Source organism: Dufourea novaeangliae, unplaced genomic scaffold, assembly GCF_001272555.1.
Source record: "Dufourea novaeangliae isolate 0120121106 unplaced genomic scaffold, ASM127255v1 scaffold124, whole genome shotgun sequence".
NCBI classification, from domain to species: Eukaryota; Metazoa; Arthropoda; class Insecta; order Hymenoptera; family Halictidae; genus Dufourea; species Dufourea novaeangliae.
Genome location: NW_015374010.1, coordinates 1,926,990 through 1,939,936, shown reverse-complemented (window position 1 = coordinate 1,939,936; position 12,947 = coordinate 1,926,990). Strand labels below are relative to the sequence as shown.

The 12,947-nt window shown below is 36.0% G+C and overlaps 2 protein-coding genes across 2 annotated transcripts; both read right to left on the bottom strand.

Moving 5' to 3' along the window:
• Positions 1 to 1,925: 1,925 nt before the first annotated feature.
• LOC107188443 lies at positions 1,926 to 4,327 on the bottom strand. Its single transcript, XM_015576738.1, has 5 exons — positions 3,117 to 4,327; positions 2,802 to 3,012; positions 2,618 to 2,727; positions 2,172 to 2,546; positions 1,926 to 2,072 (listed from the first exon to the last, which is right to left on the bottom strand). Exons 1-5 carry the CDS (start codon positions 4,251 to 4,253, stop codon positions 1,926 to 1,928), a joined length of 1,980 nt encoding a protein of 659 aa, XP_015432224.1. The 5' UTR covers positions 4,254 to 4,327.
• A 3,091-nt stretch (positions 4,328 to 7,418) lies between these two features.
• LOC107188384 lies at positions 7,419 to 11,840 on the bottom strand. The gene is made up of 8 exons (XM_015576663.1): positions 10,278 to 11,840; positions 10,075 to 10,165; positions 8,955 to 9,997; positions 8,663 to 8,876; positions 8,434 to 8,595; positions 7,952 to 8,246; positions 7,601 to 7,880; positions 7,419 to 7,521 (listed from the first exon to the last, which is right to left on the bottom strand). Exons 1-8 carry the CDS (start codon positions 11,715 to 11,717, stop codon positions 7,456 to 7,458), a joined length of 3,591 nt encoding a protein of 1,196 aa, XP_015432149.1. The 5' UTR covers positions 11,718 to 11,840; the 3' UTR covers positions 7,419 to 7,455.
• Positions 11,841 to 12,947: the final 1,107 nt, after the last annotated feature.

The window sequence follows — 12,947 nt, the reverse complement described above, 5'->3', positions numbered from 1 at the left end:
ATTATTTTTCTAAATATAATTTGTAAGTAGGAAAGAAAAATGTTCTAACTTTAATGTTAGGATGTATATTAGAATATTTTACCATGTATCATTTTGTATACACGGAATTTGTGTTTACTTTACCTGCTCATTTAATGTTTCATAATTTTAATCTTTATTACAAATTTTATATTGAAAGGCATATTCTACTTTATATATTACACATTATAGTCTTTCTGTTGTCATTTTAAAATCTATATGTATGCTTGACACATATACATACTTCTTTTGTATTCTTCACCGTTTAATATTATAGTACAATGAAAATTCTAATTTCTTGTAGAAGTTAATGTTTAAATCTCAATTTGATATATTATGTATGAACATAAATTAATTATCGTTTTCATGTTACATGCAAAAAAAAGTAAAAATATTCCAAGTATGGAAACAAACATAGTACAATGTGTGGTTGAAAATAGTTTTGAAATATATTATGTGGTCTATTTTACTTCTGTGGAATTCTGAAATGTGATATATGATATATCACATAATATATAAATACCAAATATACTATAAATATTGAGATACGATTTAAGATTTTTGCATAACATACTTTAGTCATATTATATTGAGATATATAAACTCGATATTTTCTCCCAAAGTGTAAATTGATGTGTAATTATATAACCAATGTGAGATATTACTTACACATTAACAAAAGTAGCAATGTCTGTACTTTTATAATAGCATTTTATGAAATATTAAATGTGCAATTCCTCAGAATTTAATGTGATTAACGTAGCAAAGACGATAAAGTAATTATAAAACTACCAAAAATTATTAAAACTTTAAACTCAAATTACTTTGATATTATTATAATGCTGTTATTTCCTAGATTTACGAAAAAAATATAAAATGTAGCATGTTTTTGATTGAGTGAAATACTCATGAATACACTACATTTGTATAAATGTAAATGTTATGAATGCAATATTGCATTGATATATAAGTTGTTATAAATCTTGGTTGTTATGATCACTTTGACAAACCATTATACATGTATGTTTCTAAAGAATGAGTTTCTGTAAACAAAACTTAGTTACTTCATGTATCATTATAGGAACTGGTTTATTCAATTTTACTTATCAACTATCTGATTAGTCTTTCTATTCGGTATTAATAAAATTAAGTGGCTATGAAATTTTATTCTTTTAAAAAGAATCTACGATAGTATTTGAAGTATTATTCTTATGTGTGTTACGAAAGTAATAATGGAATTTTTAATTGAAAGCAGAGTTAAGTGTATAATTATTTCATATGGCATATATTGTAAATATTAATACGTTTAATGTATAAGAAAGTATATTTCAAACCAAAGTATCATGTTCCTTACATAGGATATTGACAAGTTTACTGTACTATTAATAAATATTTGTTATCTTGCTATACATTGTAAAAAATAAAAAAATAATACAAAGGCGTACAGTTGTGTTATTGTTTACTTCGTATTTAAATTGTTTATTTAAACAGAACAATTTCAGAATTTTCATTATGGAACAAAAAATTAACTTAATACATAACATTTAAAGAAATCAGCACCTTTCGGAAATATTGGTTACAGTCCATGAACAAAACAAAAGTACATTTTATTGTATTAATACGGAGTCTTACACGAACGGTAAGCTATACAAACTATCCAATACAAAAGTACCTGGATAGCAAACAAACAACATTCTTCACTTTCCAATTATTTTATCTTATTCTTTTCATAATAAAGAATTATTTTTTTAATTCAAGATAACCCACAATATGTACAATATGAAAATGTATCTCGAATCAAAAAAATATTCACTATCCTTAAATGTAAAAAGAATTTATCTGTACAGCACAATAAGAGTTCAACCTTCTTTAAACGTCATCCTAACTACATAAGTATTTAAAGCATGTTACAGCCAGTAAAGTTTCGGATCATCCCTCCGCACTTGTAGTTTTAACACGTGCCTATATATTTTCAATGCTGGACCTAAAAGTAAATCAAGTCCGCTTAAAACATCAGACCGTTTCATCAATAATAAAGAGTGACCATCAATGTCCTGCAACAAACATCGAACCAAGAACAGAGGGTTAATATAGAAATGTTTACAAAACATTAAGGAATTAACAAGAAAACAAAATGGACCAAAAACAATTACCTGCTGCCTGAACACTTCAGCTTCCTTTGGAAAAAGTCTTGCAAAATACTGGTACACTTGTTCAGATGTCCAATCTGAAGCATCGGGTATATTTGGATCAATTCCATCTCTTGGGCCATCATCCTCCATTTGATCAGAGGAACCTCTAGCAGGAGATACTTGAGGACTTAAAACTGGAGGTAAAACAGGAGGATTCGATGGTGTGTCGGGTCTACTAGTAACCAGACTAATATTCTGGCTTATATTTGGTTTATACTGCTTTTGTACACAGTCGTTACATTGCCATTTTGAATTTGATTTAGGTATTATTATCCGTGGTGTATGACAATAATAATGATAAGCTTCATCGCATGTGAAACATGTTGCAAGTGGACCCTAAGAAAATAAAACAAATTATGGTATACAAAATAAGAAATGTAATAGTGTATTCATTAATATCAACTTACTGCATCAGAAGTTTCACAACATATTGTACAACTCTTGCAACGTTCACACTGCCAGTTACTACCTGCCTTCTGGATCATTTCTTCTGGACTATAAATACAACTCGGATGTGCTGCAAAGAAATTTGAATTTATTAAAATATGTTAATAATGAATACCCACAATAATCTGTTAATAATATACATACCTCTTACGGTACAATCACGGCAAGCTACCAAAGTTTCTTGCTTTTCTTTGGCACAAAGACTACATTGTCTACAGGGTCCATCCTTGATAGAGGATTTGGAAGTGTCTTGAGACTCTTGAGACAAAGAAGACTTATTCTGAGAACCTGGCTGTCTTCCACGCTTCCGCTTTACAAGATTATTGTCAGAAGGATCAAATACTTTTTTTGCTCTCTGCAACACATTGCTCAGTCATATCAGTATTGTGAATCAATACACGTGATATGTATTAACCAATGTTAATTACATTTAAATTCGTTGAAACAAACAATATGTACCTTTCTGCGAGCACTACGAAATCCACCAACGTTAACGTTTGATGGTGTAGGCGAAGGATTAGTGGAACTTCTTCCCGCGTCGTCGTCCTCCCGTTCTTCACTGAGATGTCCAGCCTCGTCTCTCTTTTCCTTTTGCGAATTCGTTTCCTCTTTATTTTCTTTTCGATAATCCTCAAACTTGATCTCTATGTCCATAGGATCATCTGTTCGAACAAGCAGACGCTGTTTACGCTCAGCCTTCGAAGATCTTTTGAGGTTATGTGATTGACTGTCTGTACTTTTTGATTCTTCTTTCACATCCTCGATAGATGTTTGCGAAGGTTCATGTGATTCCGATTCCTTCAGGGAATCGTGTTCCACCGGCGAGGCAGTGTTTTCATTTCTACCGACGATTATTTCGAAACATTCTTCCTTTCTGATTTGTGGATCATGTTTCGGGCTAGCTTGACGCGAGGATCTCGGCGTGTTCGACCGAGAGTCCGTTATTGTCAGGTTCTCGGTCTCGTCGAAGTCGTACAGACCACCCGTAGTCGAGGATACGGTCTGTAATTCCTTGCGTCGCGCGTTCCCATTCTCAAGAGTGAACGATTCTCGATGCGTTGGTTCGGCGGTGGTTGTCATATCAGACGTCGCCACCAGCGAGTAATTGCCGTTAGAGAGACGCGTCAAATTACCGCTGGCTACTTCTTTGCCAAGAAAATCCTCGACCATACGCCTGGAGGTAGGATTCGAAACACCATCGAGTAGCTGCTCGACCAATCTATATGCGGGTACACCTTGATCAAGGTAATCCGGCTCTTCGACAACAAGTTCGGCCACGGCACCCGCCACCATCCCAGAGTTTAACTTCTCCTTTACAAAACCCTCCGGTCGATTTTTGTAGAGTTGTAACCGCGACCATTTCGAAGCATTTCGATAACTGGTGTTACCCTTGTAGTCCACCTGAATCACCTTCTCCGCTTCGATCAACCTATGAAGATCGGCAATAGTATCCCGTGCATCAACGGAGAACTTCCGTAGCAAATAGTTGCATATACGGTCGGCGTCTGGTCGCGCCTTCCGTCTACGCAACTGATCTATTGCTTCCAGGATCTGCTCCTCGTGGAGTATTTGCGTTTCCACCCGGTGTTGCTGCATTATTATATGTCGATAAATCGTTGCGCGTTATAATACGATATCGCTCGATATACACCAGTGTAATGTTCAATAATATCGTAGGAATGATTCTTACGGTGCTTTCTGCGCGTTTTTATGGTGTTTCTACCATTCGCGCGCGATGTCATAACGATCGGCAGATTTCTGTATATTCTTTCCGTGCGTATTCGCTTCGGATATATATGTATATATATCACTTCGTTGCGCTTCACACGATCCTCGTTCCCTTTGTCGAATCTCAGTTCGAGAATCTATGTTGAATTTATTATTGTATCACTGGAATATCAATAGCTCTTCAGCTATATGCGAAACGATGCGCAGATTATACAGTCGATCATTCTTGTGGCAGGAAGCAACCCTGAGACAGTTTCCTGTATCGAGCGCAGAATCGTGCCCCCATATAAACAAATTCGAGCAGCGACTTATAATAAGAGCGTGTATACACCGCGATTTACGTTCTGTATGCGCACGGTTTGTTTCGCTCTTAATTCCTACATGCAAACGTATTCGCTTGATAACGAAAACGCGAAAACACAACCGCAGAAACTCGTCAACGTAATGCAATATTATCGATTGCACGGATCGACGAAGTCAATAACATGCGAAATCTATGGCGCATTCGGAACGCGCGAAATGTCCGTTCAACGTTTAACGTTAATCACTGAGCGTGAAGCGATTAAACGGCGGGCTTGGTACCCGGAGCCAACGAATGGATCCACTTTCTATCCGTTTAGTCTGCTACCGGCAGAGGATTTTGAATCGTATATCGTAGTTGTGCTGATCCATTGTTGGACTGAAGCGACTGAAGTCGAGAGGTGTACGGCTACGACATCAACGACGACGGCGGCAGCAGTGACGACGACGACGTCGAGAGGCAATCTGACAAAGTCAGGTCGTCCGCCGCTGCTGGATCGAACATCGAACTGCAGTGCGACGCATTTCACACCCTTTACACACGCACTTTCGATGTCGGGATACTTTACTAGCCCGCGTACGTAACTTCCTTCCGCTGATCGTCGTGCACGATTTAAAATTCGAACAAATCGTTATCGAGATATCGCCGAGCCGAACAAAGGGAACCGTGTTCGCACTGGTTGCCTATTGGTTGCGTTCCCACGTCTTTTGTTTCACCCGTGAAAACGCACCGATCCATGCACTCATAAATAATGCCTGTTTCACGGGGACGAAACGGGATAACCGGGGAATAATTACGCTAGATACGTGCCAAGTGACCGTCGAATGTCTACGCCACGCGCCAATCGTCGAACGACGGATACCTCTCTTTCACCGATCTCGCTCTCTCTCTCTCTCTCTCTCTCTTTAGCCATCCGCCGCCGACAGACAAGTTTTCCACGGTGTTGGATCTCTCTGTTAGCGCGCTTCGCGACAGTCCGCTTGGACACACGCGACCATACGACGATTCTACGAGTCCAACTGTCTTTTGCGAATGTGCATGCCACACGTATGTATCACGTTACGTGTGCATGTGTACGTGCGGTATACGTACCACGCGGGATATATCGCCGCCGGTTGCGTTTCCCCATATACGTTCGCAGGTACGCGTTGACACTCTGTACAAACTGTTCCGTAAATCCTTGGTCAAATTTATCGTTCACTGTACAACGCGGTAACAGAGACAACGCTTTCACGAATGTCGATAAGCTTCAACGATCGTATCGCACAATAGCCACCGCAGCACACCACGAACCCGCAAGACGCGGTCTTTTCCCGAGGTGGCCTCGCCGCGCGCCAGCCTCCTCTTTTCTCTCTCTCTTTCTCTCTCACTCTCAACCCGACCGGCTGTAATTTCTCACCGATCCGCAACTTGAAAAAACTTTGACGCGCGTTCGTTCCATCGTTTTCGTTCAGCGAACGAACGCGTTTCTCTTTCGAATTCGTTACGTCGCTTTTCCGAGCATCGTGTACACCAATCTAGTGCAACACGCGAGACGCGCTCTTTTTCTAGAGGCGGCCTCTCGTGCGCGCCGCGCCAGCTCTCCTTCTACAGAACGCCCAAAAAGATCGAACTCCGTGCAAACCGTGGCGCACTTCACCTCACTGATACTGTCGTCTCTAACAATTCGCAAAGAATCGTTTGCACCGACGACCAGCCTTCTTCGCGGCCGTTGCTACGAGTTATTTCGACAAAACCGAAGAGCGCCGGGCCGGGTGCGGCTACACGCGAGTGTCGACGGACCGCCGCTGGAGTACGGAACACGCGGAGCGCACTTTTTGCGGGGACGGGTCCGTGCAGGCTCGGCGATACCTTCGTCAGCACCCCTGAAGGAACCGGCTTCTGCGCATTGCTTTCACCAGTTTATCCGTTGTCCCCTTATAACAGTTTCCTATTCTTTTTAACGAACGATACTCGTAGAATTTCGTTTCTACAGCATTTTAACGCTCGACTATATGAAACAACAAAAATATTACATTTGAACGCAAAGTATTGATTTCAGTTTTGTATGGAGCATTTGGTAATCTTCCGTTTAAAGGCCTGAATTTTTATTACGAATTTTCTGTGCTTATCGTAAGACGTTGAGACCAGAGTATCGAACCACAATTTGATTTATTGGTATTTGAAGTTAGATGAGTTTGGTTGTGGATTTAAATTAATAGGAAATGTGTAACCAAAGTTTTGTGATGATTTACGCGTGATACGTTACTGCGTTTGTGATTTTAGAAACGACCGTGACGTATCGGCCATTCCCGAGCGCTGCTGTCCTCGTTCCCGGCCGAGTAGCTCCCTTTTGAGCCTGTTTCAGATAGACGGATCTGACGCAACAGATCGTAATGAAATCTTAAGTTACGTGCCGCACGTGGCACGGTTCAAACATTCTACTTGTTAAATGGTCCACTTTAATAATGATAATCTTTTTATTTGTAAAGTCCGAAGACTTTTCTACGCGCGTATCAGGTACATACGTTAATTAGAGAACAGTGAAATGAATATAATATTATACTTATGTTGTAGGGTAATAGAAATGAAGGAATATAACACTGTACAGTTCATATTAAAAGATATCGATTTCACAGGTGTTGCTTATGAAACCAAATACAAGTTCGGCTTCGTATTTTAAACAAACACTTTATTGCAAAATACATAAGTACAAAACTTGTAAAAGTAAAAAAATACTCACGCTATAATAACACAACCATCATCATAATTCTTTTTTTCGTGCGTACATTACATATAGTTATTTTCTTTTTCCGTTACATTAGTTCCAATACTATGTCGTCGGAGTTTCGAGATCTGTCGAGAAATAAATTTCAATTACTTAAATATATCCATCTTAATTACTTTCTGATTTGAGACACAACGTTATATGTACCAAATTGACTGGTTTTACTTTATGCATGATTTTATTACTGTCTCTTAGAGGACTTTGTTGTATTTTACCACCATTCTTTTTCAAAGAAATTGGCGAATTATTTTGTGAACTTGACATTTTGTACAAGGAACGTTGCGGTGATTCAGCCGTTCGCTCATATTGATTAATGTCGCACGACGAATTTAATCTTTTATTGACAGGAGGAGTCCGACATCTTGGAATGCTAGAATCCACTGGACGGAGCTTAGGCGTTTTCTTGGGAGATAGCAACTTACTGAATCTTAAAGACAAAGACAAGTTATCGTAAAAGTATTTTTTTTTTGCTTAAAAATTTAATTACATTAAACTCACCGTTTTGAACTATTATTTACTCCGTTACTGTTATTATCGTTGACGCGTGTAGTTACTGGCGAAATGTCGCATCCAAAGTTGCGCTTCTTAGAACTTTTACTTTTTTGCGACTGTACTTTGCGTGCTTTAGAATTCTCAGCATCTGGAGTGGATGAAGCCACTGGTTTTGAGGGCCGTGAAGATTTCTTTAATGGACATCTATTATCCGTAGAATTAGGTGTACTACTAATTATTTTATGTACCTTAGGCGGCGTTATGGTTTCAGTGGACGGAATTACTTTTCTACTAATAGACTCTGTAACATGATTATTTACGAATACTATGACATACACTGGGTCAAAAACACTACAGTATCAAACGGGAAAAAATTAAGAAAAGAATTTTTCTAGAAAATACTAAGAAATAAAATTTTGTAAAACAATATTTCATCGCATTTTTCTATCAGTCTATCACTAATACGTATTACATTTATGTAACCATACCCCTCTTTCGCATACTTCCTACAGGAAGAATAGCTTTCATTGGTCCTTTTTTGTTTATGGCATTGATATCAATTTTGTTCTTCAATTTACTTTTAACCGTACCTATCATTGTAGTCTTTTCTTTCTGTATATCTAATGTTGGGATTGTTTTTGTTCCTATGTCTAACAGTATACATAATTAATTACGTTTGTACTTTGATTTGTTTATACTAAGCATATAAAATTTTACCTTTTTGCAAATCATTTTTATTACTATTCGTAATACTTTTTTTGTTCACTGTCGTACTAGCTAAGCCGGGATCGCTAGAAAAACGTTTCGTAACTTCCCTAAGTTGCGATGTACTTTTTCCCTTGGACATTAATGGGCTTGGTGCAGTCCTAATTGGCGGAGTTTGAGATACCGATATGCTCCTTCTCATAAAAGGTTTAGCGACAGGCTGTTTCTATGAAATTATAGAAGTGGTTACATTGGTTACATTATATTTGATACATTTGTACCTTTTCTACAACAATATACGTACTTTTGATTCCAACTCCAAACTGTATCTGTTTACGGATTTTGATAGAACTGAGGAATGTGATTTATTTTCGTACTTCAAATTGGCTTTCTTTGGAGTCTGATGGATATCTACATCGCTTTTATTAGTTTTTTCTTTTTCGTTTATATTACAATTATTAGAATGAAAATTCAATACTCTTCCTAAATTTCTAAGTAAATTTATTGTTGAATGTTCTTCAGTCTGGCCACTTAATAATTTTGATAAGTTCGTAAGAAGTTCTATTGCAACTTTTTCATTTACAGAATCATTACTTTCTGTTGTGCACGAAGTATTTACGTTGCACGTAGTTTGAACATTAAAATCTCTTCCTTTGTTTTCGTTCCCTGTTCTTCCATTACGAATTTTTAATTCTTCATCCATCTCCTTTGATTCCCTATTTATTTCTTTCAAACATTTCTGATTATTAGTAGAACATTTACCCAAGTTTGAATCATTAATATTCATATTTGTACCATGCGCTGATTCTTCAATATTTTCAATCAAATCGTCTGTTACATTATTTTCTTGGCTAAATTCCATATTATTTTCTGCTACATTTTTTATTTCTAAATTACTATTAGATTTTTGCGGACTTTTTGCTAAATTATTAGTGACGTTAAGATAAGTAGTTAATAACTCAGTATTGTTATCCCAATTAATACCTAAAACCTTTTCCAAATTTTCCAATAACTTATTTGCTTCGGTATCAATTTCTGTATTAATTAGCTTCTTCAGATCCAACAAAAGTGTTGCCGCCGTGACACGTTTTTCTGTAGGTATTGGTGCAATCAGTTCCATTTCCAAATCTTTTATATTTTCTTTTGATATGTTGGCAACAAATTTCCTGTTTCTGTTTATGTGTGGAACATTATCTGTACGCTCCATAACTTTTTTATTGTTTGGATTCGCGTTACTTGTATCAGGAGATATGGGTAATTCAATTAAATTATCGATCTCATCATCAAACGCTGGTAGTAACTCGGACGTCCATAATGGATTGTTAGTAATCAAGTCATCAATGCTTGCTGAATAGAAAATAAATATTATAGATGTTTTGATTATTATTTCCATCTTTTATCAGCTAAGTGCAAAACAAACTTACATCCTGAACTTGTCCTCAAAGCCAACTCCTCAAAAGTTCTAGCAAGAAGTTTTGCTTCATGAAGTATTGATTTATTGACTTTACTTTCATCCTAAAAATTGAATACATTAACATATTTAAACATTGTATATATTATTTATTCACTGTTTACATATAAACGAACATTAATTAAATAATTCGTCATAGTAAAGATGAAAACTTACAAGAAATACTGAATCTGATGAAGTGTCTGAAATGGAACTCTTATATTGATCCTTACCATAATTCATTTGCGGTGAAAATATATCAATATCTATTAACCTGTTATCTGTATCAGATTCTTCCTTTTCCTTCATTACAGTCACACATTCTTTAATATCATTAGAAAAGCTGGAGGTGGTCTGATTCTTCTCGTTTATAGTATTTTCAGAAACATGAAGTTCCGAAGCTCTTGCTTTCAGTTTATTAAATCGGTCTGTTAAATCAGACATTGAAGATCGAGTTTTGGTTGAGGTATTTGCTACTGATGTTACTAAATTTTTTGAAGGCAATGACGCAGAATTGATTCCTTCAATGGGACTCGCTTTTTCATTTAATTTCGTACTACTATCCGACTTTTCGGACGAACAGCTTTCTAAAAATGTTCTGTTGAACGTGTCACTCGATAACATCATCGACAAATTAGTTGTGGAAGAAATGGAATTTAATTTAGTTATCGACGAAATATTTGATAAACTTGAAAATACAGAACTTCCGCTACAACGGCTCTTCAGAAAACCGTCGTTTAAAATATCGAGTGTAGACGATACGCTACATCTACTTTCAGAATTAGTTCGTAATTTTTCTACCATTGATATGTGATCTAAATGTTGTGTTTTTTTCGGCGATACATTATCTCCTTGCGAAAAAGAACGCCGAAGATTTGGCACTTGTAATAATGTAGCGATTGTTGGAATATGCTCAATATTATCTTTACCTGTCTCCAAACCTGTCAAAAATTTATTTTGGTTTCTACTACTTACATCTTTATCTGCTTCAAATAACGTATCGTTCATTATGGACTGATTTAAAATCGACAGATTAATGTCTTGTACTTCTATGCTAGGTAGTACATTGTGTTTATCGTCTGAGAATGAGAGTTTAACAGATATATCAACAGATTTCAAATTATCACTCAATGTGTCAAATTTATCCAACTCAGCTGCTACATTTTCATTCTGTATTTTGTCATCAGCTACATTTCTCTGATTCAATTCCTCATTAATTAAAGATTCATCCAACGTCTTATTAATTTTTAGATTTTGAGAACTTTTCCTTCGTTTTAATGTATAGTCATCAGTAAACTCAACAGAATATGTCCTCAGCTTAGTATCCTTTTTACGTTTTATCCTAAGAGCCTTCTCTAAAGCCACCTCAAAGGGATCATCCTTTTTTTGAATGTATTCTGTAGTTTTATGCAACACCATATCAAAAGGATTGTTCTCTAAACTATCGCGTTTTCCACTGACTAGAGAACTTGTATCGGTGATACGATTATTATAATTACTGCCCGTTGTGTCTGTAGGAACTGGTATTAAAGGCGATGCAAGTCTACAGGTTAACAAGCCCTTTTTATCAGGACTATTTAAATCTATAAGATCGCACATGGTTATCTTTTTATGCATCGGTGTTTCGTATCTTTAATCTCAATAATAATAATCAAACCTCCTCATATAAATTAAATATTATTTCATAAAACGTAATGGAGTATCATAATATTATTTTGTATTATTTGCAAAACAATGTTATGGCAGATCTTAAATACACTAGTGTCCACTTAAGAAGAGACATAAATGAATTTCTTCCTGATTATCAATCTGTAAGAAAGCATTTCTATAAATAACCACTTTAAACACAAATTACTTGTTCCCTATGATATTTACGTACTCACGAACATCAACCAACATCAACGATCAACGTCTAGAGAGTCTACAGTTATCTCACACATTTTGAAAATCTCTACTCCACTGCCCTCTAATGGTCATTTCGGAACTTTAAATATTAAACGAAATTTATTTTGCAACGGATTTTTAATTATTTTAAAACAGATAATATGAATAAATAATTAGATACATATAATATATACGTATCTCATCACTTTTTAAACTATAGTTAAATAATATTATTAAATATATTAATATATTATATAAGTTATTTTAATATATTAATATACCATTGTATTTATAAATATGCAGATATGTCTACACATACAGTTTTTAATTATTAGGTGTTTTGACAACGTTTATAAAGATTGCATTTACATTATTACGACGAAATATAAACAATGTTTTAGATAATTCCAATTGCGATAATAAATAAGTATATATAGAATTGTAGATAATATAGAGGATGATGAGGAAATTGTAAATAATTATAACTGCATAAATATTGTACAATCCTATACTAATTATAGTTGTCTGGTTCAACAGGTTACTACAGAAACTAACTACTGCCTACGTCTTTTAAACTTGGGCTGTAGTAATATCTGCAGAAACTGCGATGGTTGCTGGGGTTACTATATAATTTGCTCACGGGAATATGCACAAGCGTCAGGCGTCAGTCCCAATTCGACAGTTGTACGAACAACATTCGACTGAGCTCAAGAGTTGTACGAGCAACAGCGATAAAGGATCACGTTTCAAACGTGTACTGACGCAAGCCATTTCACTACCGTTCATTGTCCCGTAATCCACATCTAGTAACAACTGATTGAATCCGGCAGAGGACTACTGCAAATTATTACACATGTCTATCGTATGCCACCGGTAATCAAAATTTCGGCGACAAACTTATGAAACCTTTATCAAGCTTTGAAGACGGTACGGAAGATTTGCAAGTTACAGAGGAGGGAATTA